Here is a 26999-nt window from a genome sequence, read left to right on the forward strand (position 1 = left end):
CTAACTCTCTCTCCTGCCTTTCTAACTGCTTTTCTTCGTGTTCTAACTGCCGTACCCGGAACTCGTGCTCGAGTCTCAGTTTTTCAAGCTGTACCTGTACCGCGTCTCCAGCAGGTTTTTCAATAGACACCTCCCCCAGCTCACCTTGGGGAAACACACCTTTAGATACATAGTGCTCTACAATAGCTCTGTGTATCTCCTCTCTCCTCATTGTCGACTTCACCTTAGCAAGATTCACCCGTTTGGCCACAGCTATCAATTCCGATTTCCTGGCATCCTCTAATGCCTCCAAGGTCGGCGCCTTTATAAATTCCTCAACCTCCATTTCTGCTGTTTGTCTTTTCTTTCTTTCGGGAATTTTAACCCAATCAATTTACTCCGTCCCAAATTTAGCGTTCAAAATCCCGGACGAGAACCCCACTTATGTTACGTACCCCGTAACTGGGTTGCCAAACCAGCAGAAATGGATCACTCAGTTGGAGTCTGGAGTACTAGAACTAAGAAAGTTTTATTAAAGAAACAAGCAACACAGTAATCGAAAGGATAATAAATGCAACAGTTCAGCGATGATAAACGCACATGTGCACAGAATTAAGATAACAGCATCAATCAAGCTCTATCGTTGTCTAGGGGTAAATGACCAATTTCAAAATGACTCAAAGTTCAGTCCAGTTAGTAGTTCAGTTCGCAGTAATCGTTGCCATGGCGATGGACACGGTGGGGGAAGAGACAGAGATAGAATAGGAACAACTGATCATTCAGAACAGCTTCACTCACAGACCAGCGAGATGGCTCACAAACAGCTTTTGGGCGGGTCCTTGGTGATGTCACCTGAGGTCACCGACTGTGACCCCTCCTCCAGATGCGGTCGATCCTCTGCAGTGAACCCGGCACCCAGGCAAGGGCGGACACACACCGGGTTCCCGCTGATCGTACCTTTCCACCCTTGTCGTTGTCTGGCACTTCTCACCCACTCGTGAGAGGCGCACCGCTTCCAGGGTCTCGTTACCTCGGGTGGCGTGTGTCCCTGTCTTAGCGAACCTGTCCCTTTTTATCCCCCTGCTGGGGTATCGCCTGTCCATCACTTCAAACAGTTCAGGGTTCAAAGGGGGGAGCCGCTCCAGACAGCTCTCTCTCCCACATCCCTTCATTACACATCTCCAGACGCTGCTCCATTGTTCCTTATCTCTCCTTCCCCTGAGGGCAGGTGGCAGACCGACTGCTGATGCCACTGATGCTAGCCCAGGCCAGCAAACATCTTAATTTTATGTGTATTCTCGTAACAACCCGTACACACGTTTGTAAATGCAGAAGGTTAATCAGTTAATCATATGGCAGCAATTCAAAATATAAAATCACGCAGACATGGTCAATAGGTTTGGTTGTTGTTCCGGCCAAAGATCAGAATGGAGAAGAAATATGATCTGAGTACACTGACCTGGGAATGATTGTCGGTGCCAGATGGGGTGGCTTGAGTACCGCAGAAATGACTGACCTCCTAGGATTTTCACGCAGAACAGTCTCCAGGCTTCACAGAATGGTGCAGAAAACAAAAAAAAAAAATAACAACCAGTGAGCGAAAGCTCTCTGGGCAAAAATGCTTTGTTAATGAGAGAGGCCAAAGGAGAGTGGCTAGACCAGCTCAGGATAACATGAAGGTGATGGTATCTTAATTAACCACGTGTTTACCACAGTGCTGTGCAGAAGGACATCTGTAAATGCGCAGCGTGTCGAACCTTGAAGTGAATGGGCTACACAGCAACAAGAGACCATGAACGGAGATACAATGGCCACTCTGTTAGGTACAGGAGGTACCTAATAAAATGACCACTGAGTCTATGTTGCGCAATAGACTTTGTAGATAGGTGGAAAATGAACGGGATGAACAGATTGTCCAATATTCATTTCTAACTTCCAATGCCTCGACCATGTGCATCCCCCCGACCACTGGAATCTCTAAGTTATTGCTTAGTGCAGGTGAGGGTCGAAAAGAAAAGTGAACAGGCATGTGTGAGAGAATGACTTGCAGGGCTGTAAGTTAGTAAAGAGAGGGGTAACAGGACTGGTTAACTATTTGCAAATTAGTGAGGTCAGCGTCTGAATGAAGGACGATATCACTTGGTTTGGCCTTTATCATCATGCAATGATTTATTGTTGGCCCACAGCTGACCTTTGACTTCTGAGGAGGATGCAGGGAGGCTGTGGTGAAGGTTGGGAGTGGATGATATGGATAGGTTAAGCTAATGGGCCAGGCTGTAGTAAAGGGAATACAGTCAGTTCGCGGTTTAAGGGTCTTGACCCGAAATATGGATTGACCATGCCCCTCCAATTGTTGGTGCCTGCCCAGCTGAGTTCCGCCAGCGCTCAGAGTATTGCTTAAAATGACACAGCCGTCATCTCAATATTGCTCATGGCAGCTTTCTGTGCATTGATAGGCAGCGGCGTTTCCTAATGACAGCAGTCACTGTGCGTGTGTGGAATGATCTGAAGCCGGGAACGACACCATCTAAAAGTAGCCACTCGACGACTGCTAACCACAAATCACCTGGGACGAGAAAGTGCGCGAAGGAGATTTAAGGAGCGCGTGCACGCGCACACGGGAAGTGACATAACGTGAATGATGTGCGCAAGCGCTCCGGGATGTTCGGCGGAAGGTAGGAGAGAGGCTTCGGGCTGTGGGTCAAATCCAACGCGGGAGAATGGGTTCGAGGCTCAGCTACCATTTGCGGGAGACTAGGAGGGAGCTGCAGAAAACCCACAGACAGCCACACCGGGTCAGACGAGGCCCCCTTGCCGCTGGCCGTGCTCTGCAATCAGGCCCGGGATTTTCCCTGCTTCCCACGGCCCCACGGCGAGAAGCTGGGATGCGCATGCGTTTTTTCCCCCGGGCGTGATGAGTGCAGAGCACTTTCTGTCGCGTGCGGGATTGTGGGTAGCCAGGTGGCCATTGACTTCGCTGGAATAAGCGTTTGTGAATATAAACCTTTCCATATTCTAAAACAACAGGAATTCTGCAGATGCTGGAAATTCAAGCAACACACATCAAAGTTGCTGGTGAACGCAGCAGGCCAAGCAGCATCTATAGGAAGAGGCGCAGTCGACGTTTCAGGCCGAGACCCTTCGTCAGGACTAACTGAAGGAAGAGTGAGTAAGGGATTTGAAAGCTGGAGGGGGAGGGGGAGATGCAAAATGATAGGAGAAGACAGGAGGGGGAGGGATAGAGCCGAGAGCTGGACAGGTGATAGGCAAAAGGGGATACGAGAGGATCATGGGACAGGAGGTCCGGGAAGAAAGACGGCGGGGGGGGGGGTGACCCAGAGGATGGGCAAGAGGTCTATTCAGAGGGACAGAGGGAGAAAAAGGAGAGTGAGAGAAAGAATGTGTGCATAAAAATGAGTAACAGCTGGGGTACGAGGGGGAGGTGGGGCCTAGCGGAAGTTAGAGAAGTCAATGTTCATGCCATCAGGTTGGAGGCTACCCAGACGGAATATAAGGTGTTGTTCCTCCAACCTGAGTGTGGCTTCATCTTTACAGTAGAGGAGGCCGTGGATAGACATGTCAGAATGGTAATGGGATGTGGAATTAAAATGTGTGGCCACTGGGAGTTCCTGCTTTCTCTGGCGGACAGAGCGTAGATGTTCAGCAAAGTGGTCTCCCAGTCTGCGTCGGGTCTCACCAATATATAAAAGGCCACATCGGGAGCACCCGATCTGATCCCGCCAGAGAAAGCAGGATCTCCCAGTGGCCACACATTTTAATTCCACATCCCATTCCCATTCTGACATGTCTATCCACGGCCTCCTCTACTGTAAAGATGAAGCCACACTCAGGTTGGAGGAACAACACCTTATATTCCGTCTGGGTAGCCTCCAACCTGATGGCATGAACATTGACTTCTCTAACTTCCGCTAGGCCCCACCTCCCCCTCGTACCCCAGCTGTTACTCATTTTTATGCACACATTCTTTCTCTCACTCTCCTTTTTCTCCCTCTGTCCCTCTGAATAGACCTCTTGCCCATCCTCTGGGTCACCCCCCCCGGCCGTCTTTCTTCCCGGACCTCCTGTCCCATGATCCTCTCGTATCCCCTTTTGCCTATCACCTGTCCAGCTCTCGGCTCTATCCCTCCCCCTCCTGTCTTCTCCTATCATTTTGCATCTCCCCCTCCCCCTCCAGCTTTCAAATCCCTTACTCACTCTTCCTTCAGTTAGTCCTGACGAAGGGTCTCGGCCTGAAACGTCGACTGCGCCTCTTCCTATAGATGCTGCTTGGCCTGCTGCGTTCACCAGCAACTTTGATGTGTGTTGCTTTCCATATTCTAATCTTTGTTTAAAAAATTCTTTCTGATTTTGGCTTTCATATTAAATTAATTCATTGTCCTTTGCTTCTTGTCCCTAATGATAAAGGAATCATTCCCTTCATTTACTTGATGCTTAATGATATTTAACACTTCTGTCAGAATTTTTTCTCATCCTCTTTTAATAACAAGAATAACTCAACTTCTAGCCACCGAACTAATGTCCCTATTTTTGGCATCATTCTGGTGCCATGGTGATAAATTCCCAGTTCTCTGTGAATCTCATGAACGATATCGCTACAAACAGTGTAGTAATCTGCGAACATTGATTTGGAGCAGTGGGTTTGATTTTGTTGTCATTAGTTGGATAAATGTCCAATCTCATGCAGAAGTCACAACGCATCATTGAAATTGAAATGATCTAATCTAAAATGCAGTCCTGTATCACTTATTAATGGCTGTTGTAAACTCCTTTTACAGGATATATTTAGAGGATTGTTGTGTGGGAACCCCAAATTCAAACCTGTGCAATTCCGTTCACCAGCATCATAATGTCAACAAATGTAGAAGAAGAGAAGGACTGATTGACTTCTGAGGAGAAATTATAAACCGCAGTGTAACCAGCAAGACAAGACTTGTTCCACTGCATGAGTGATCAAGAGCACCAAATCTGGGAAGACCTTTGGCCAGTCACACAGTCAGAGAAGATGGTTCACCAGTCACATCAGACTGAAACCGTATGCTTGTTCTGCACGTTAGTAAGGTTTTAATGAACCACCTTGGAGATAAACTTTATAAATTATTTTTCATTCTGAAGGAGGGAGCAGATATTTGTTTGATTAAAAGCAATAGACAATGAGGGGTGTTGATGCCAAGTAGCAATACTCCATTCCAACTGGAAACATATAGTTACTTTGTGTCTGAACTGAAGTTTCCAGTTTTCTTTGGTTAAAATGTCTTTGTACTAGAATCATTGATCCAGGACCTTGAGAACACAACAGCACGTCTAGGACATTCTTCTCCTCCAGGTCCTCTCTCAAAGAACCCGCAATGTCATCTGATCTGATGAGACACCAGCCAGTTTTTTCCAGAAAGAAATCATTAAAGTGTTCTGTGTGTGGGAAAGGATACAATGCTCTAACCAGCCTCAAGGTACAGCAACAAGTTCATTCAGGAGAGAGGCCTTTCACCTGCTCTGACTGTGGGAAGGGATTCACTCAGTCATCAGACTTGATGAAAAACCAGCAAGTTCCTGCTGGGGAGAAACCTTTTATCTGTTCTGAGTGTGGGATGGGATTCACTTGGTTGTCCAGCCTGGTGACTCACCGGCGAGTTCACACTGGGGAGAGGCCATTTACTTGTTCGGAATGTGGGAAGGGATTCACTCAGTCATCCAGCTTTTGTACACATCAGCAGGTTCACACTGGGGAGAGGCCGTTCACCTGTTCCGTCTGTGGGAAAAGGTTCAATCACCCATCTAACTTGCAGAGGCACCAGCGACTTCACACTGGGGAAAGGCCGTTCAGCTGCTCAGAGTGTGGGAAGGGATTCACTCAATCATCACATCTGCAGGAACACCAGCGGGTTCACACTGGGGAGAAGCCCTTCATCTGCTCTGAGTGCGGGAAGGGATTCACTCGGTCATCACATCTTCAGGATCACCAGCGCGTTCACACTGGGGAAAAGCCGTTCATCTGCTCCGAATGTGGGAAGGGATTCACTCAGTCGTACAGCCTGATGATACACCAACGAATCCACACTGGTGAGAGGCCATTTGCCTGCTCTGAGTGTGGGCAGGCATTCAGTAGATCAGACAGCCTGTTGATACACTTGCAAGTTCATTCTGGGGAGAGGCCCTTCATCTGCTCCCAGTGCGGGAAAGGATTTATTCAATTATCGGACCTGAAGACACACCAACGAGTTCACACGGGGGAGAGGCCGTTTATCTGCTCTGAATGTGGAAAGGCATTCACTCAGTCATCCAGCCTAAGGACACACCAACGGGTGCACACCGGGGAGAGGCCGTTCACGTGTTTTAGGTGCGGGAAGAGATTCACCCAGTCGGCTGGTCTTTGGAAGCACCAGCGCGTTCACAAGTGACCACAGGAGCTGGGTTCTCCAGTTGTTGCTCATGATAATCACGTCCAGGGTTGGATCACACTCACTGTCCCAGCCTGTCTTCACTACTGAGGTTAACAGCTCCTGCAGCTGGGCTGAGTTTAATGCGATGATGGTGGTCATTGTGGGAGGAGGGGTGACAGTCGAAGGGCTGGGAAAGGAGAATTAAACCAGGGAGCCGTGCCTTTCAGCAGTACGGTGGTAAATAATTCCTGCGTTTACAAGTCAGCAACTCTTTCTCAAGTGGGATTTAATGTTTTGTAAATTTGAAATAGAAGATGAATGTATATTTGTTAAGTGAGGGGTTAAGGGGTATGCAGCATGTTGGGCATTTGGAATTGGGTCAAAGATCGGGCACAGATGAATGAAGAGGCTGTGGGTAGGGAGAGGAGGTGAATCACAGAATTGTTACTGCACTGGTGCAGGTCATTCAAAACCCACTCTGCATCAACAATCCAGTCAGTCTTATTCCCAGCTCTCTCCTTGTAATCCTGCAATTTTCCCATCTCGGGAATCTGCTGAAAGCTTTTGAAGATTCCACCTCCCGTTGGGGCAGTGAGTTCCAGACTGAGACCACTCACTGCATGAAATTGTTTCTCCCTGCACCATCCATGGCCAACCGTTTTACAGCAAATCCCCTGCTTCTCCTCCTTTCCACTAATGGCACCGGCTTCACTTTCTCCATTGTCTGGACCTCTGGTGAGTAGTTTACAGAAAAGTACAGCACAGTACAGGCCCTTCAGCCCACAATGTTGTGCTGACCTTCTAACCTATTCCACCATCCCTCTGGCACAGCCCTCCATTTTTCTTTTACCCATGTGCCTATCAGATGTATCAGTATTACAGTGGAGTAAAGGGAATTACAGAGGGATGACCAGAAAAGAACTCTGGCAGAGATGACGACAGAGCAGCAATGGGTGGAATTTCTGGAAGCAATCCAGAAGGTACAGGATATATACGTCCCAAAGAGGAAGAAGTATTTTAAAGGCAAGATGAAGTATTCAAAAGGGAAGGAAAGTCAAGACCAACATAAAAGCCAAAAAGGGGGCATATAATAGAGCAAAAATTAGTGGGAAGTTAGGGGATTGGGAAGCTCTTAAATACCAACAGAAGGCAACTAAAGTGTTATTAAAAGGTAAAGATGGAATACAAAAGTGATCTAGCCAATAATATTAAAAAATGATACCAAAACTTTTTTTCAAATATATAAGGAGCAAAATAGAGGTGAGTGGATATCGGACTGCTGAAAAATGATGCTGGAGAGGTAGTGATGGGAGACAAGGAAATGGCAGATGAACTGAATAAATATTTTGCATCAGTCTTCAAAGTGGAAGACACTAGCAGTATGGTGGAAGTTCCAGGTGTCAGGGGTCATGTGCATGAAGTTACCATTACCAGAGAGAAGGTTTTTGGAAAAATAAAAGGTCTGGAGGTAGATAGGTCACCTGGACCAGATGGTGTACCCTCCAGGGTTCTGACAGAGGTGGCTGAAGAGATTGTGGAGGCATTAGTAATGATCTTTCAAAATCACGAGATCCTGGAATGGTTCTGGAAGATTGGAATATTGCAAATGTTATTCAACTCTTCAAGAAGGGAGAGAGGCAGAAAAATGGAAATTATAGGTCAGTTAGTCTGACCTCAATGGTTGGGAAGATGTTGGAGACAATTGTTAAGGATGTGGTTTTGGGGTACTTGGAGGCACATCATAAAATAGGGCGTAGTCAGCATGGTTTACTCAAGGGAAAATCATGCCTGACAAATCAGTTGGAACTCTTTGAAGAAATAACAATCAGGATAGACAAAGGAGAATTGGTCGATGTTATGCACTTGGATTTTCAGAAGGCCTTTGACAAAGTGTCACACATGAGGCTACTTAACAAGCTACGAGCCCATGGTGTTACAGGAAATTTTTTTATCATGGATAAAGCAGTGGCTGATTGACAGGAGGCAAAGAGTGGGAATAAAGGGAGCCTTTTCTGGTTGGCTGCCAGTGACTAATAGCGTTCCACAGGGGTCTGTGTTGGGATTGATTCTTTTTACTTTATATGTCAGTGATTTGGATGATGGAATTGATGGCTTTGTTGCAAAATTTGCAGATGATATGAAGATAAGTGGAGGGGCAGGTAGTTTTGAGCAAATAGGGAGGAGGAGAATGGGCAAAGAAGTGGCAGAAGGAATGTAGTGTTGGAAAGTGTATGGTCATGCTCTTTGGTAGAAGAAATGAACGATTTGTCTATTTTCTAAATGGAGAGAAAATACAAAAATCTGAGATGCAAAGAGATTTGGGAGTCCTTGTGCAGGATTCCCTAAAGGCTAATTTGCAGGTTGAGTCTGTGGCGAGGAGGACAAATGCAATGTTTGCATTCAGTTTAACAGGACTCTGATATAAAATCAAGGATGTAATATTGATACCTTATAAAGTATTGAGCATTTTTGGGCCCCTTAAAGTACTTAAACTGGAGAGGGTTCAAAGGAGGTTCATGAAAAAGATTCTAGGATTAAACGGCTTGTCATATGAAGAGTGTTTGATGGTGGGCCTGTATTCACTGGAATTTAGAAGAATGAGGGGTGACCTAATTGAAACCTATCGATTGGTGAAAGGCCTTGATAGAGTGGATGTGGAGAGAATGTTTCCTATGGTGGGAGAGTCTAAGACCAGAGGACACAGCCTCAGAGTAGAGGGGCTTCCTTTTAGAATGGAGATGGGGAGGAATTTCTTTAGCCAGTGAGTGGTGAATCTGTGGAATTTGTTGCCTTAACAGCTGTAGAGGCCCTTTATGTCTATTTAAAGTACAGGTTGATAGATTGTTGATTTGAAAGGGCATGAAAGGATATGGGGGAGAAAGCAGGAGATTGCAGCTGAGAGGAAAAATGGATCAGCCATAATGAAATGTCAGAGCAGACTCAATGAGCCAAATGGCCTAATTTTGCTCCTAAATATTATGGTCAATCTGAGAGTCTCTTGAATATCTCTTAAATGGGGTACTTCGTAAATATTAATAGTCCTAGAAATAGTGGAAGTGGAGAGGATGCTTCCAATAGTCGGACAGTCTAGAACCAGAGGGCACAGCCTCAGGTTGGAAGAAAATCCCTTTTGAATTGAGATGACGAGGAATTTCTTTACCCAGAGGGTAGTGAATCTGTGGAATTCATTGCCATAGATGGGTGTGGAGGACTAATCATTTTTGGGTATATTTAAAGTGGAGGGAAGTTCATAGGTTCTTTGGACACTTTATTCAGATGATCGTTCCTGTCCTCCTGAGAGAATACAGGGCCCACAGTGTAATATCTCACCTGGACAAGGTTCCCTCTGAAAGTCCATCGTTCTCCTAGCACTGTGCAAGAAGTTGGATTGTTGTGTATGAGTCTCAGGAACTAGAGAGGAAACTGAACCTTGAGCCCCACAGGTCAGAGTGCAGCCACTAAATCCCAGCTGACCAGAGAAATTAGAAATCTCTACTCAGAATTTCTCTCCCACCCTTATTGATGGCTTTTGGATTCTCCTCCATAGATGCTGCCTGACCTGCTATGTTCCGACAGCATTTTGTGTGTGTTGCTCTGGATTTCCGATACTCATCCACGTAGTGCTCTCTAGCTCTTCAATGGAAAAACTGCCTGCTTGAGCCAAAAATGTCAAATTGTGACTGGTCAGCCCAGAGTATTTGTTGCCATTGTTGAATAGCGCAGTCCTTGCGTTTTTGTGCATAGGTGAGTCTCTTGGCTTTGTTACCACTTTGCAAGAATTGCTTTTTGGCATGAAGACCCCTTTGGACAAAGCTTCTCCGGACTTTGAAAGGGTGTACTTGGGTTCCAGTGGTTTCTGTGAGTTCAAAGCTGATAGGAGTGCTGGACGACTTCCAGTTTGGAAGGGGTGTCAGTCTGATGTATCTGTCATCTGCTGCGCTCAGTTCCCATGGCCAGCCACTGCATTTCTGGTTCTTTACCTTGCCCACTACTCCGTGCTTCTTGAAACTCCTGTCTGCCATGAAATATCTGCTTGGGAGATCCTTGCTGATGCAAGGTGACCACCTTGTGTCTTGCTGCTATGCTCACCCTTGTCAAGGTGTAAGAATAGGTGATTTGAAGGTTAAACTGTCACATCTGCCACACCCTCACCTTTCAGTTTGGTTGTTCTTCACCATGTTTGATTCCTCCTACACATGTTTCTGTTTCATTTAATCAGTTTAGTTCACTTAACTCATGATGTCATTGACCTGTTTGCTATCTTTGTTTAATCATGCACTGGGCTTCATACCTACAAAGTATTAATTTTTGTTTGAAAAATGGCCTATTACTTAATATGTTACTTTCTTTAACAAAATACAAAAAACTCTGTAAATTTTTTTTTGAAAATGAATGTTCAGAAATCTAAAATGTTTTCTTTTCTACTGACACAGTAATGCAGAAAACAGAAAATAAACATGTAAAACAGAATGTATATAAGAAATCTAGTGTGCCTAAGGCTTTTGCATTGTACAGTAGTAATTTTACATATTGCACTGTACTGTTCCTGCAAAAAACAAAATTCATGACATGATGGTAAATCTGACTCGTATGGGACTCTATTGTAGACTGAGAGTGGGAAGGGGACAGGGAGAGGGGAATCATGGTGGGGAAAAGAGGAAGGGAGAGGGACATTCTGTAATGATCAATAAACCAATTGTTTGGAGTCAAATGACCAAGCCGGGTGTGTCTGCACACATGCCACCCCCTGCACCGACACCCCTTGTCTGCCACCTGCCCCACACCCCTCCTGTGCCACTCCACCCTCACCATTCCCCAACATTCTTTGCTCCCGTCAGATTTACAAACTCGCTTTCTGCTTCACGTTGACAAATACAATACTATGCAAATAGTCTTAGGCACATGTATATTGTTATAGTGTCCAAGACTTTTGTGCAATATTGTACAGCAGACTACAGTCAGAGTTCAATACAATCATACCCTCAATTCTAATCAACATGTTCCAAAACCTGGACCTCCGTACCTCCCTCTGCAACTGTATCCTTGACTTCCTCACTGGGAGACCACAGTCTGTGCAGATTGAAAACAACATCCCCTCGCTGACATTCAACACTGGCTCATGTCGATGATGTATGCCTCGGCTACTGTTTTACTCTCTCTATACCCACGATTGTGTGGCTAGGCACAGCTCAAAAGCCATCTATAAGTTGCTGATATAACCTTTATTGGCAGAATTTCAAGTGGCGATGAGGAGGCGTACAGGAGCAAGGTAGATCAGCTGGTGGAGTGGTGGTGTAGCAACAACTTTGCAATCAATGTCAATAAGACCAAAGAATTGATTGTGGACTCCAGAAGGGAGAAGTCTAGGGAACACACACCAATCCTCATCGAGGGTTCAGAAGTGGAAAGAGTGAGCAGTTATCAAGTTCCTGGGGTCAACATCTTTGGGTGCAATATATTGATCCAATTACAAAGAAGGCATGGCAGCAGCTATATTTCATTGAGATTTTGAGGAGATTTGGTATGTCACAAAAGACACTGGCAATTTTCTATATACACACACCATGGAGAGCATTTCATCTGGTACTGCACTGTACAGGAGATGAAATCAAGCTCAGTCATCTCTTTCGTAAGCATTCGCCGCCATAGCATCCAGGACTCCTTCAAAAGGTGATAGCTGAGAAAGACAGCATTAAGGATCCTCATCACTCAGGACATGCCCCTCTTCTCATTGCTACCATCTGGGAGGAGGTACAGGAGTGCAAAGACACACACTCAATGATTCAGGAACGGCTTCTTCCCCTCCGCCATCAGATTTCTGAATGGACAATGATTGTTCCTCTCTTTTTGCACTACTTCTTTAAACCTCTAATATATACATCTTATTCTGATTTATAGTTTTTATTGTTATGTGTTGCAATGTACCGCTGCCGCAAAACAACAAATTTAATGACATATGCCGGTGATACTAAACCTGATTCTGAATGACTTGACGTTGATCTACTTGCACAGCGGCAGAAACAACCCGAGCAGTGCTCAGAACGGTTACACCTGGGAGTGACGAACGGCTGCAATAACTACGGGATCAATGCATTAAATTTTTAAAAATATATCGTCAGCTGTAAAACAAATGAGGATCTCAGGCCGCGAAAGAAGCTATTTAAAAACCTACATGAGGTATTTAGGGTTTAGGCGGAATTCTTTTCCTGGTCGAAGCAGTGACGTAACGAAGATGTAGAATGTTCTTGTTCTCGGCGGGGGTGGCCCCTCTAGAAATGGGAGAGGGGGATGTGGGTGAGAGTGATCCCTGCCTGAGAGGTGGGGATGACAGAATCAGGGTTATTGTTGTGAAGTGTTGTTGTGCGGCGGTAGTGCAGTGTGATGTGTAAAGATTTTGTAGGTTTATTATGATGTTGCTTATGCTGCATTGGATCCCGAGAAACAATCATTTCGTTTTCTTTTACACTCGTGTACTGAAAAATGACAATAAACCATCTTGAACTTTGATAATAACCCTGATTTTTGATTCTGACCTTCCATGCAATTTCGTGTTATCCAGAAATCCCTCAGCCTCAGAAGTCGGTTTTATCCAAACTGAAGTGCTGTGGTGGTTTCTGAGCATTCCCAATGCGAGCCAGTGTCCTGGAGGGACGAGGCAGGAACACAACCAGTTTCATTCCCTCCCCGGGTAGGACTGCGGGAGCTCAGCGGCAGGTAGAAGCGGGGCGTTGGGCTGTGAAGGTGCGGAGGAGCGGTCCCTGGATAGGGCAGAGTCGGTGTGGTGGAAGGAAACAACGTGGGCGTCAAACTGGCAGCAGAAATTTACCTACAATAAATATAGTGCAAAATAGATAATTAGGTAATGATAAATAGACAATAAATAATTGTCATTTAAGACAAATTTTGATGAGTAACAACCAGGTCTTTATTTTGTATTCATTAATTTAATAAGGCAACTATTACTGTAGTGTGATTGTGTAGACTTTATTGACCTCATCAGAAATCTGATAGCGGGCAGAAAGAAGCTGTTCCTAAATCGTGATGTTCCTGTGAAATCTCTCTCGTAACCTTCAAGGGGACTGATCTTATTGTTTTCCATTCCCTTCGTCGTGTTTTCGGTGGTAAATCATCTCCGGGCTTCCATGCTCCCAAAATGTCATGGTCAGTAATGGTAAACCAGAGAAAATCTGCAGATGCTGGAAATTCAAGCAACACACATCAAAGTTGCTGGTGAACGCAGCAGGCCAGGCAGCATCTCTAGGAAGAGGTACAGTCGATGTTTCAGGCCGAGACCCTTCGTCAGGACTAACTGAAGGAAGAGGTAGTAAGAGATTTTACTAGCTCTTCCTTCAGTTCGTCCTGACGAAGGGTCTGGGCCTGAAACGTCGACTGTACCTCTCCCCAGAGATGCTGCCTGGCCTGCTGCGTTCACCAGCAACTTTGATGGTCAGTATTGGTCCAGGTTCTTTCTCTTGTCTAGCCAGTGACGTCATGAAGATGTGGAAGCCTCGCCCCGCCTGGGTGAGCCGCTGTTGCATATCTAAGCCACAAGATGTCGCTGCAGAGTCACAAGCGATTCTGCCGATGTTGGAGATCCCGAGCAAATCCCACAAAATGCAGGAGGAACTCAGAAAGTCAGGCAGCATCTATGCAGGGCAGCAAACATTCAACGTTTCGGGCCGAGACCCTTCATCAGGACCGGAGCGGAAATGGGCAGAAAACAGAATAAAAAGGTAGGGTCGGGGCGGGGGAGGGACCGTTTGGATACCAGGCAAAGGGTGAGGTGGCCATGTGCTAAGAAGCTAGGAGGGAAAAAGTGGGGGAGAGAGAAACATAGACAACCTACAGCACAATACAGGCCCTTCGGCCCATAATGCTGTGCCGAACATGTACTTACTTCAGAAATTACCTATTACCCATAGCTCTCTATTTTTCTAAGCTCCATGCACCTATCCAGGAGCCTCTTAAAAGAAAAGGGATGAAGAAGGAGGAATCCGATAGAGAAAGAGAGGGAGGGGGAGTGCCAGAAGGAGGCATGTGAACAGAATAGAAGGGGTGAAAGGGTAAACTAGAGGGAGATGATGAGCAGGTTCACCTGGCCGTACACTTCCCCTCCCTCACTTCCCTATTCTGGCTTCTGCCTCCTTCCTGGAAGAGATTTGGCCCAACACGATGTCTGTTTATTCCCTTCCACAGATGCTGAGTTCCTCTGGTATTTTGTGTGTGTTGCTCAGGGTGTTACTGCGGACACTTTATGCACAATAATCTTGAATGAGAACCACGTGGAGTGTCCTGGGAGAAACTTACTGTGCCGGAATCATCGCATTCTGATGGAGAGCAGCAGTTCTTTTGCAGACAAAATACAGAGCATGTGTCAGTGTGTTTCAGACTGTGGTTGTAAATGGTTATACATTTAAACTCTTCTCAGAGACATTGTTATCCGGAGGAATAAACTGAGGTGCCAGAGTCTTTGGGGATTGCACGGCTGCGGGAGGAAGGTGTAAGCACCAAATCAGGCAGAACCCAGCTTGGTAAATCAAACCATCAGCTGGTCCAGTCAATGTTTGCGAGGTCTTCTGGGGAGGCATTGACAAGTGCAATCTGCACCACTGGTGATTGTTTCCTGCAGGGATCTGTTCTGAGATGCTCACTCTTTGTGATCTTTACCAATGACTTGGATGAGGAAAGCAGGTTAGTAAATTGGAAGGTCGAATCTGAAGGCAGAATACAGGGTTAATTCAAGGTACATTTTGTACAAAGTACATAATAGCAGAATTCTTAGGAGTGTGGAGGAACAGAGTGATCTTAGGGAAGACATCCAACGATTCCTCAAATTTGCCAAGTAACCTTGGTGATAGGGCATATGATGAGTTGGCCTTCGTTAGTCGGTGGAATTAGTTCAAGCACATGGAACTCTGATTAGCTGAAGCCTATAAAATTCTGATTGGACCACACACTTGGAGGGTTGTTTTCATTTCCCATTAAAGGAAGGATGTGGAAACTTTAGAGGGGATGCAGAGGAGATTTATCAGGATGCTCCCTGGATTAGAGAGCATGTCTTATGAGGACAAGTGGAGCTGGCTAAAGCTTTTCTCTTTGTAGCAAAAGAGGATGAGAGGTGACTAGATAAGATGCATTAGATTGAGTGGAGAGCCAGATACTTTTCCCCAGGACAGAATAGAGTAATACAAGACAGCATAATTTTAAGGTATTTGGAGGTAAGTATAAGGGGGTGTCAGAAAGCGTTTTTTTTCACATAGAGAGTAATCGGTGTGTGGAATGCCCTATCGGGGATGGTGGTAGAGGCAGATACATTAGGAACATTTGAGAAATTCTTAGGCAAATGGATGATAGAAAAACAGAGGGGCTATGAATGAAGGAAGGGTTTGGTTTGATTTTACAGCAGGTTGAAGGGTCGGTATAAATCATGGGCTGAAGGGCCTGTACTGTATTCTATAGTTTGTGTTTACCATCCTGTCAGTGAGCAATGTTTCTGGACCCCAAGATCCCTCAGTGCTCCAATGCTGTTCAGGATTCTGCCAACAATGGTATACGTTCCCTTTACATTTGATCTCCCAAAATGTAACATGTCATACTTGTCCAAATTAAACTCCATCTTCCAATTCTTCACTCAATCTTCAACTGCTCTGTATAATGCTGTTATCCTTTGGGAACCTTCTACATGGTCCACAGCTCCACCAATCTTAGTTACTCTGGGGAATCTCTTTTGAACTCACTCAAATGTTACTGTATCCTTTCCTGCATAATTGTGGCCTCACCAACACCCCGTAACACACCTTCATATTTCTAAACAAACCCATTTACAATAAAGGCCAATAATCTCATTTAACCACTTGCAGCATCTGTCTTGTGGGCATGTGGCCATTGGACTAGCGACCTGAAGGTTGCGAGTTTGAGCCCCAGCCGAAGCAATGAGTTGTGTCCTTGAGCAAGGCACTTAATCACACATTGCTCTACGACGACACTGGTGCCAAGCTGTATGAGTCCTAATGCCCTTCCCTTGGACAACATTGGTGGCGTGGAGAGGGGAGACTTGCAGCATGGGCAACTACAGGTCTTTCATACAACCTTGCCCAGGCCTGCGCCCTGGAGAGTGAAGACTTTCCAGGCGCAGATCCATGGTCTTGCAAGACTAATGGATGCCTTTAAAGCACCTGTCTGTCAACCCATTTGTGACTCACAGAGCAGGACACCTAAATCCCTTTGTACTCATTCAGCTGCAGTCACTTTCTACATAGATAACCTACTGTTTATTCCTCTCACCCAGGTCCAGCACCTCACACTTTCCATATTGAATCTAATTGGTCAGGTGTAACTCACTCACTCGATCAACACTGTTTCAGAGTCACAGTACATTCACCACAACTTGCCTTTCAACCTCTGAGCTATCCACTTCCTTCTTGTCCCACCCCAGCCCCTCTCACTCTGTTTCATTCCCCAATTCGGCACACACAATGTGCCCAGCACCCACGGTTTCCTCTCCCCATTGTTCCACACTCTGCTCACTCCCCCCCCTTACTTGATTCCATTCTCCACCTCCCTTTTCTGTCAGATCTCCTCATCTGCAGCCTTTCATTACCTCCAGCCTCCATCACCATTTCCACTCTTCACTTGTCCAACTGCCAACTCTTACTCCACCCCTACCCCTCACCACTATCTCCCTCAGACCGATGAGGGACTTGACGTGAAATGTTGACTGTCCATTTCCCTCCACACCGAGTCCCTCTGGCATCTTGTTTGAACATAGAACATGGAGCAGACCAGCACAGTACAGGCCCCTCAACCCATGATGTTGCCCTTCAACCTATTCCCATGCAAGTGGCAGCTCTGAAGGACCCCTTCCCCCAGTGCTCCTGCACCCAGGGGAATCACGTGTTTCCAGTGTGAATTTGTTGGTGTTTCGACAGACTGTCTGCATGAATCTCATCCCATGAACAGAGCAGGTGAACAGACAGTCACTGCTCCAGGTGTGTGGATGGATTCACATACTCTTCCATTCCCCTGAGACACCAGGGCGTTGATGGTGAGGTGAGGCCATTCACCACCCTGAATGTGGTGCCCTCCCGAGATACCAGTGATTTCACACTGGGGAGAAGGTTTACATGTGTCCTGTGGAATAGTTCAACACCTTGTCTCTGTGATGTCAGAAAGACATTGGATTCACAGTTATTGCTGCTGCTCATCACACTCAGGAATGAGCCCTGATCACCAGCATAGATGGAGTTTGCTCTGCTGACGTTAGCGACCCCGGTAACCGGGCTGGGGTTCTATAGTCTCGACCTAGCCCAAATAAAGCAGTTCTGTTTGAAACAAGAGATTCTGCAGATGCTAGAAAGCTTGAGCTACACACAAAATGCTGGAGAAACTTAGCAACTCAAGCAGCGTCTTCATCAGGGCTGTTTGAAACTCTCTTATCTCTCAAATCCTTACTGTCTCCCCACTACAAAATCAGAATTAGACCATTTATCACTGACTTATATGGTGATATTTGTTGTTTAGTGACAGCTATACTGCACAAAGACATAAAATGATCATAAATTACAAAATAAATCAATAGTACAAAAAAGTGAGTTCATGAGTTCACGGACCTCACAGGAAGCTGATGGTGGAGGAGAAGCTGTTCCTAAAGAATTGTGTGGGTCTTCAGCCTCCTTGAACTCCTCCCTGATGGCAGTAATGAGAAGAGGGCATGACCCTGGCAAATATCCTTGGTGATGGGTGCTGCCCTCTCGAGGCACCTCGTCCTGAGGCTGCCCTCGCTCAGCCCAGTGGGGACCACACCGAGAACAATGTTAACCCCTTCATTCCTGGAACCATCCTCGTGAGCCTCCTCTGGACTCTCACCAATGACAACACATCCTTTCTGAGATAAGGGGCCCAAAACTGTTGGCAATACTCCAAGTGCGGCCTGACTAGTGTCTTACAAAGCCTCAGCATTATCTCCTTCTGTGAGTCTTGCATGAGGACTTCCACAAATGTTTGTAGGTCCCTTTGCATGTTTCATTTTCTCTCCTTTTAGATAGTAGTCTGTACTGTTGTTCCTTTTACCAAAATGCATTATCATACATTTCCTAACACTGTATTCCATCTGCCACTTTTTTGCCCATTCTTCCAATTTGTCTAAGTCCTACTGCAATCGTGTTGATTCCCCAGCACTATGCACCCCTCCACCTATCTTCATAGCACCCGCAACCTTTGCCACAAAGCCATTGTGGCAATATCGTGTTATTCATTATGGACTGTGCCTTTAAAAAGAGAGAGAGAGAGCATGCAGCTGGATTCAGAGAGAGAGAGGCACCGAGCCGCTCGTAAGTTGCTATGGTGATAGAAGCGAGGAGCTATATGATGGACAGCTGGTGTTCAGCACAACAGTATTTAAACCAGCGTAGTTGCTTGTTTCACAGGACACGCAGACACACTAAGGTGTGGTTAAGTTACCACTATTCTGTTCAGGTGCCCACGAGTGTGGGACTGAGGATCGATTGTGAGGGATGGATGTGTGATTATCGGTGCGTGAAAGAGTGACCCTGTGGAGTCTACCCGTGTGTCCAACCTTTGCCTGGGTTGGTAGACCATCACTTGACGACGGTGCTCTAAAGTTGGTCAAGTGTGGCTAACTTGGAAGTTTCGGAGGACAACGGGAAGAATCGACGGCATCGGCTTACATGGACAACAAACCACCTCTCTCTCTCCTCAATCCTACTCAACTCAATATCATGAACTGAACTGACTTCATTTACGTACCATCGTAAGACTGTATCAATTACCACCTACATTTGAAGAAGTTTGGGTTTTATATTTCCACACCTATATATGCATAAACTCTGCTAACCTGTTCGACTTATCTAGTTTTATATTACTGTGTTGCATAGTTACTAATAAAGTAGTGTTAGTTAACAGCAAAACAGACTCCAGGTGTGTTCCATTTCTGCTGGTTCCTTTAACATGTTACGCGGTATGTAACAGCCATCAATTGCCAAATCATTGACAAGCAATGTGAAAAGTGGTGGTCAACTACTGACCTCTGAGGAACACACTAGCAGCCAACCAGAAAAGGTCCCATTTATTCCCACTCACTCTCCTGTCTGTCAGCTAGTCCTATATCCACGCCAGTATCTTTTCTGTAATGCCATGGGATTTTATCTTGTTAAGCAGCCTCATGTGTGGCACCTTATCAAATGCCTGTGAAAATCCAAGTACATGATATTCACTGCCTCTTCTTCAACATTTTCCCAACCACTGAAGTTAGGCTAACTGGCCTACAGTTTCCTTTCTTTTGCCTCCCTCCCTTCTCAAAGAGTGGAGTGACATTTGCAATCTTCCGGTCCTTTGGAACCATGCCAGAAATAGAAACATAGAAAATAGGTGCAGGAGTAGGCCATTCGGCCCTTCGAGCCTGCACCACCATTTATTATGATCATGGCTGATCATCCAACTCAGAACCCTGCACCAGCCTTCCCTCCATACCCCCTGATCCCCGTAGCCACAAGGGCCATATCTAACTCCCTCTTAAATATAGCCAATGAACTGGCCTCAACTATTTCCTGCAGCAGAGAATTGCACAGATTCACCACTCTCTGTGTGAAGAAGTTTTTCCTAATCTCGGTCCTAAAAGGCTTCCCCTTTATCCTCAAACTGTGACCCCTTGTTCTGGACTTCCCCAACATCGGGAACAATCTTCCTGCATCTAGCCTGTCCAATCCCTTTAGTATTTTATACGTTTCAATCAGATCCCCCCTCAATCTTCTAAATTCCAACGTGTACAGACCCAGTTCATCCAGTCTTTCTTCATATGAAAGTCCTGCCATCCCAGGAATCAATCTGGTGAACCTTCTTTGTACTCCCTCTATGGCAAGGATGTCTTTCCTCAGATTAGGGGACCAAAACTGCACACAATACTCCAGGTGTGGTCTCACCAAGGCCTTGTACAACTGCAGTAGTACCTCTCTGCTCCTGTACTCAAATCCTCTTGCTATAAATGCCAGCATACCATTCGCCTTTTTCACCACCTGCTGTACCTGCATGCCCACTTTCAATGACTGGTGTATAATGACACCCAGGTCTCGTTGCACCTCCCCTTTTCCTAATCGGCCACCATTCAGATAATAATCTGTTTTCCTATTTTTGCCACCAAAGTGGATAACTTCACATTTATCCACATTAAATTGCATCTGCTATGAATTTGCCCACTCACCCAACCTATCCAAGTCACTCTGCATCCTCTTAGCATCCTCCTCACAGCTAACACTGCCACCCAGCTTCATGTCATCTGCAAACTTGGAGATGCTGCATTTAATTCCCTCATCCAAGTCATTAATATATATTGTAAACAACTGGGGTCCCAGCACTGAGCCTTGCGGTACCCCACTAGTCACCGCCTGCCATTCTGAAAAGGTCCCGTTTATTCCCACCCTTTGCTTCCTGTCTGCTAACCAATTCTCCATCCACATCAATACCTTACCCCCAATACCGTGTGCTTTAAGTTTGCACACTAATCTCCTGTGTGGGACCTTGTCAAAAGCCTTTTGAAAATCCAAATATACCACATCCACTGGTTCTCCCCTATCCACTCTACTAGTTACATCCTCAAAAAATTCTATGAGATTCGTCAGACATGATTTTCCTTTCACAAATCCATGCTGACTTTGTCTGATGATTTCACCGCTTTCCAAATGTGCTGTTATCACATCTTTGATAACTGACTCCAGCAGTTTCCCCACCATCGACGTTAGGCTAACCGGTCTATAATTCCCCGGTTTCTCTCTCCCTCCTTTTTTAAAAAGTGGGGTTACATTAGCCACCTTCCAATCCTCAGGAACTAGTCCAGAATCTAACGAGTTTTGAAAAATTATCACTAATGCATCCACTATTTCTTGGGCTACTTCCTTAAGCACTCTAGGATGCAGACCATCTGGCCCTGGGGATTTATCTGCCTTCAATCCCTTCAATTTACCTAACACCACTTCCCTACTAACATGTATTTCGCTCAGTTCCTCCATCTCACTGGACCCTCTGTCCCCTACTATTTCTGCAAGATTATTTATGTCCTCCTTAGTGAAGACAGAACCAAAGTAATTATTCAATTGGTCTGCCATGTCCTTGCTCCCCATAATCAATTCACCTGTTTCTGTCTGTAGGGGACCTACATTTGTCTTTACCAGTCTTTTCCTTTTTACATATCTATAAAAGCTTTTACAGTCAGTTTTTATGTTCCCTGCCAGTTTTCTCTCATAATCTTTTTTCCCCTTCCTAATTAAGCCCTTTGTCCTCCTCTGCTGAACTCTGAATTTCTCCCAGTCCTCAGGTGAGCCACTTTCTCTGGCTAATTTGTATGCTACTTCTTTGGAATTGATACTATCCCTAATTTCTCTTGTCAGCCACGGGTGCACTACCTTCCTTGATTTTTTCTTTTGCCAAACTGGGATGAACAATTGTTGTAGTTCATCCATGCAACCTTTAAATGCTTGCCATTGCATATCCACCGTCAATCCTTTAAGTGTCATTTGCCAGTCTATCTTAGCTAATTCACGTCTCATACCTTCAAAGTTACCCCTCTTTAAGTTCAGAACCTTTGTTTCTGAATTAACCATGTCACTCTCCATATTAATGAAGAATTCCACCATATTATGGTCACTCTTACCCAAGGGGCCTCTCACGACAAGATTGCTAATTAACGCTTCCTCATTGCTCAAAACCCAGTCCAGAATAGCCTGCTCTCTAGTTGGTTCCTCGACATGTTGGTTCAAAAAACCATCCCGCATACGTTCCAAGAAATCCTCTTCCTCAGCACCTTTACCAATTTGGTTCACCCAATCTACATGTAGATTGAAGTCACCCATTATAACTGCTGTTCCTTTATTGCACACATTTCTAATTTCCTGTTTAATACCATCTCCAACCTCACTACTACTGTTAGGTGGCCTGTACACAACTCCCACCAGCGACTTCTGCCCCTTAGTGTTACGCAGCTCTACCCATATCGATTCCACATCTTCCCGGCTTATGTCCTTCCTTTCTATTGCGTTAATCTCTTCTTTAACCAGCAATGCCACCCCACCTCCCCTTCCTTCATGTCTATCCCTCCTGAATATTGAATATCCCTGAACGTTGAGCTCCATCCTTGGTCACCCTGGAGCCATGTCTCTGTGATCCCAACTATATCATAATCATTAATAACAATCTGCGCTTTCCATTCACCCACCTTATTACGAATGCTCCTTGCATTGACACACAAAGCCTTCAGGCGCTCTTTTACAACTCTCTTAGCCCTTATACAATTATGTTGAAAAGTGGCCCCTTTTAATGTTTGCCCTGGATTTGTCGGCCTCCCACTTTTACTTTTCTCCTTAGTACTTTTTGCTTCTACCCTCACTTTACACCCCTCTGTCTCTCTGCACTGGTTCCCAACCCCCTGTTGTGAACTAACCTCCTCACGCCTAGCCTCTTTAATTTGATTCCCACCCCCCAACCATTCTAGTTTAAAGTCACCTCAGTAGCCCTCGCCAATCTCCCTGCCAGGATATTGGTCCCCCGAGGATTCAAGTGATTCTTGAAAGATTATGACCAATGCATCTGTTATCTCTTCAGCACCTCTCTCAGGACTCTGGGATGTAGTCCATCTGGTCCAGGTGACTTAAGACCTTTCAGTTTGCCTAGTACGTTTTCCTTTGTAATAGCGTTGGCACTGATTGTCGCTCCCAGACGCACACGGACCTCTGGCACACTGCTTGTGTCTTCCACAGTGAAGACTGATGCAAAGTACTTATTAAACTCATACGCCATTTCTTTGTCCCCCATTACTACTTCACCAGAGTAATTTTCCAGCAGTCCAATATCAACTCTCACCTCCCTTTTACTCTTTATATAACTGAAACTTGATCCTGTTCCTGCATTTGATCTGGTATTGGGAAATGAACCAGGTCAGGTGTCAGGTCTCTCAGTAGGAGAGCATTTTGGAGATAGTGATCACAGTTCTATCTCCTTTACCATAGCATTGGAGAGGGATAAGAGCAGACAAGTTAAGGAAATGTTTAATTGGAGTAAGGGGAAATATGAGGTTATCAGGCAGGAACTTGGAAGCATAAATTGGAAACAGATGTCCTCAGGGAAACGTATGGAAGAAATGTGGCAAATGTTCATGGGATACCTGCGTGGATTTCTGCACAGGTAAGTTCCAATGAGACACGGAAAGAATGGTAGGGTACAGAAACCGTGATGTACAAAGGCTGTTGGAAGTCTAGTCAAGAAGAAAAGAAGAGCTTATGAGAGGTTCAAAAAACTAGGTAATGATAGAGATCTAGAAGATTATAAGGCCAGCAGGAAGGAACTTAAGAATGAAATTAGGAGAGCCTGAAGGGGCCATGAGAAGGCCTTGGTGGACAGGATTAAGGAAAACTCCAAGGCATTCTACAAGTATATGAAGACCAAGAGGATAAGGCGTGAGAGAATAGGACCAATCAAGTGTGACAGTGGAAGAGTGTGTATGGAACCGGAGGAGATAGCAGAGGTGCTTAATGAATGCTTTGCTTCAGTATTCACTATGGAAAAGGATCTTGGCGATTGTAGGGATGACTTGCAGTGGACTGAAAAGCTTGAGCATGTAGATATTAAGGAAGAGGATGTGCTGGAGATTTTGGAAAGCATCAATCTGGATAAGTCACCGGGACTAGATGAGATGTACTCCAGGCTACTGCGGGAAGCGAGGGAGATTGCTTAGCCTCTGGCGTTGATCTTTGCATCATCAATGAAGATGGGAGAGGATGCAGGGTTGCGAATGTTGTTCCCTTATTCAAGAAAGGGAGTAGAGATAGCACAGGAAATTATAGACCAGTGAGTCTTACTTCAGTGGTTGGTAAGTTGATTAAGAAGATCCTGAGAGGCAGGATTTATAAACATTTGGAGAGGCATAATATGATTAGGAATAATCAAAGGCAGGTCCTGCCTTATGAGCCTGATTGAATTTTTTTGAGGACGTGACTAAACACATAGATGTAGTGTATATAGATTTCAGCAAGGCATTTGATAAGGTACCCCATGCAAGGCTTATTGAGAAAGTAAGGAAGCATGGGATTGAAAGAGACATTGCTTTGTGGATCCAGAACTGGCTTGCCCACAGAAAGCAAAGGGTGGTTATAGATGGGTCATATTCTGCATGGAGGTTGGTGACCAGTGGTGTGCCTCAGGGATTTGTTCTGGAACCCCTACTCCTCGTAACTTTTATAAATGACCTGGATAAGTGGAGGGGTGGGTTAGTAAATTTGCTGATGACACAAAGGTTGGGGGTGTTGTGGATAGTGTAGAGGGCTGCCAGAGGTTATAATGGGACATTGATAGGATACATAACTGGGCAAATGGAGTTCAAGTGTGAGGTAGTTCATTTTGGTAGATCAAATATGATGGCAGAATATAGCATTAATGGCAAGACTCTCGGCAGTGTAAAGGATCAGAGGGATCTTGGGGTCTGAGTCCATAGGACACTCAAAGCTGCTACGCAGGTTGACTGTGTAGTTAAGAAGGCATACAGTGCATTGGCCTTCATCAACTGTGGGATTGAATTTAAGAGCCAAGAGATAATGTTGCAGCTATATAGGACCCTGGTCGGACCCCATTTGGAATACTGTGCTCAATTCTTGTCGCCTCACTACAGGGAGGATGTGGAAACCATAGAAGGGGTGCAGAGGCAACTTTCAAGGATGTTGCCTGGATTGGGGAGTATGCCTTATGAGAATAGGTTGAGTGAACTCGGCCTTTTCTCCTTGGAGTGACGGAGGATGAGAGGTGACCTGATAGAGGTGTATAAGATAATGAGAGGCATTGATCTTGTGGATAGTCAGAGGCTTTTTCCCAGGGCTGAAATGGCTAGCATGAGAGGGCATAGTTTTAACGTGCTTGGAAGTAGGTACAGAGGAGATGTCAGGGGTAAGTTTTTTTACGCAGAGAGTGGTGAGTACATGGAATGGGCTACTGGCGGGGGTAGTGGAGGCAGAAACAATAGGGTCTTTTAAGAGACTCCTGGATAGGTAAATGGAGCTTAGAAAAATAGAGGGCTATGGCTAAGCCTAGGTAGTTCTAAGGTAAGGACATGTTCGGCACAGCTTTTGGGCTGACGGGCCTGTATTGTGCTATAGATTTTCCATGTTTCTATGAAAAAACTTTTAGAATCCTGCTTTATATTGTTGGCTAGTTTGCCCTCATATTTTATCTTTTCCCTTCTTATAACTTTTTGGTTCCCTTTTGTTGGATTTTAAAAGCTTCCCAATCATCCAACTTCCCACTCACTTTTGCTACCTTATATGCCCTTTCCTTGGCTTTTATACAGTTGAAAACTTCCCTTGTTAGCCCAGGTGCCTACCCCGGCATTTGAAAACAACTTTTTCTGTGGGACATATCTATCCTGCACCTTGTGCACTATTCCCAGAAGCTTCAGCCATCTCTGCTCTGCTGTCATCCCTGCTAGTATCCTCCTCCAATCCACCCAGCCAAGCTCCTCTCTCATGCTTCTGTAATTCCCTTTATTCCATTGCAATACTGATACAGGTGACTTATGTGTCTCACTCTCAAACTGCAGTATGAATTCAATCATATTATGATCACAGTCACCTAAGGGTTCCTTTATATTAAGCTCCCTAATAAGATCTGGGTTATTACACAACACCCAATCTAAGATAGCCTTTCCCCGAGTAGGCTCAAGCACAAGCTGCTCTAAAAAGCCATCTCATAGGCGTTCAACAAATTTCCTCTCTTGCAATCTGACACCAACCTGATTTTCCCAATCCCCTTGCAATCTCAGCCCCACATCTTGGCTACTATTTCGAGGCCTTTATGATTCTCATATGGTTTTTCACCCTTGTAGTTTCTTAACTCCACCCACAAAGATTCAACATTCTCTGACACAATGTTACCTCTTTCTAAAGACGTGCCTTCCTGCCTGTCCTTTGAGTACAAAGTATACCCTTTGATGTTAAGCTCCCAACTCTGACCTTCTTTCAGCCAAGGCTCAGTGATGCCCACAACATCATACCGACCAATCTCTAATTGCACCACAAGTTCATCCACCTTATTCTGAATGTTAAGCGCATTTAAATACAGCACCTTCAGACCTGCATTCTTCGCCCTTTTGAAATTTGCCTCTGTGGTACAATTTAACTCTTTGCTCTGTCTGCATTTGTACCCAGTCACTGGCTTGTCCTTCCTTACATTCATGTTACATCCATCATCTACTTGTAAACCTGCTGGCTCATCCTCAGCTCTATCATACTGGTTCCCATTCCCCTGCCATATTAGTTTAAACCACTCCCAACAGCTCTAGTCAACCTGCCCAGAAGAATTTTGGTCCCCTCAGATTCAAGTGCAACCCGTCCATTTTGTACAGGTCACACCTGACCCAGAAGGGGTCCCCATTATCCAGAAATCTGAATCCCTGCCCCCTGCTCTAATTCTTCAGCCACGTGTTTATCTGCCTCCTCATTATTGTGGATGTGTTCAGAAACATCGCGGACCCTGGCACCTGGGAGGCAAACTGCCATCCGTGTTTCTTTTTTTGCATCCGCAGAATCACCTATCAGTCCCCCTTAACTCCAGAATCTCCTATTACTGCTGCCG

General features: G+C 45.4%; 1 protein-coding gene and 1 pseudogene across 1 annotated transcript; one reads left to right on the top strand and one right to left on the bottom strand.

Annotated features, from left to right (window-relative positions):
• Positions 1 to 26999, bottom strand: part of LOC134352788 (zinc finger protein 850-like) — a 119309-nt pseudogene that overhangs the window by 45090 nt on the left and 47220 nt on the right.
• LOC134352773 (zinc finger protein 239-like) lies at positions 2629 to 10960 on the top strand. The gene is made up of 2 exons (XM_063060210.1): positions 2629 to 2654; positions 4776 to 10960. Exon 2 carries the CDS (start codon positions 5346 to 5348, stop codon positions 6393 to 6395), a length of 1050 nt encoding a protein of 349 aa, XP_062916280.1. The 5' UTR covers positions 2629 to 2654; positions 4776 to 5345; the 3' UTR covers positions 6396 to 10960.

This window comes from Mobula hypostoma, chromosome 10 (genome assembly GCF_963921235.1).
Source record: "Mobula hypostoma chromosome 10, sMobHyp1.1, whole genome shotgun sequence".
NCBI lineage: Eukaryota > Metazoa > Chordata > Chondrichthyes > Myliobatiformes > Myliobatidae > Mobula > Mobula hypostoma.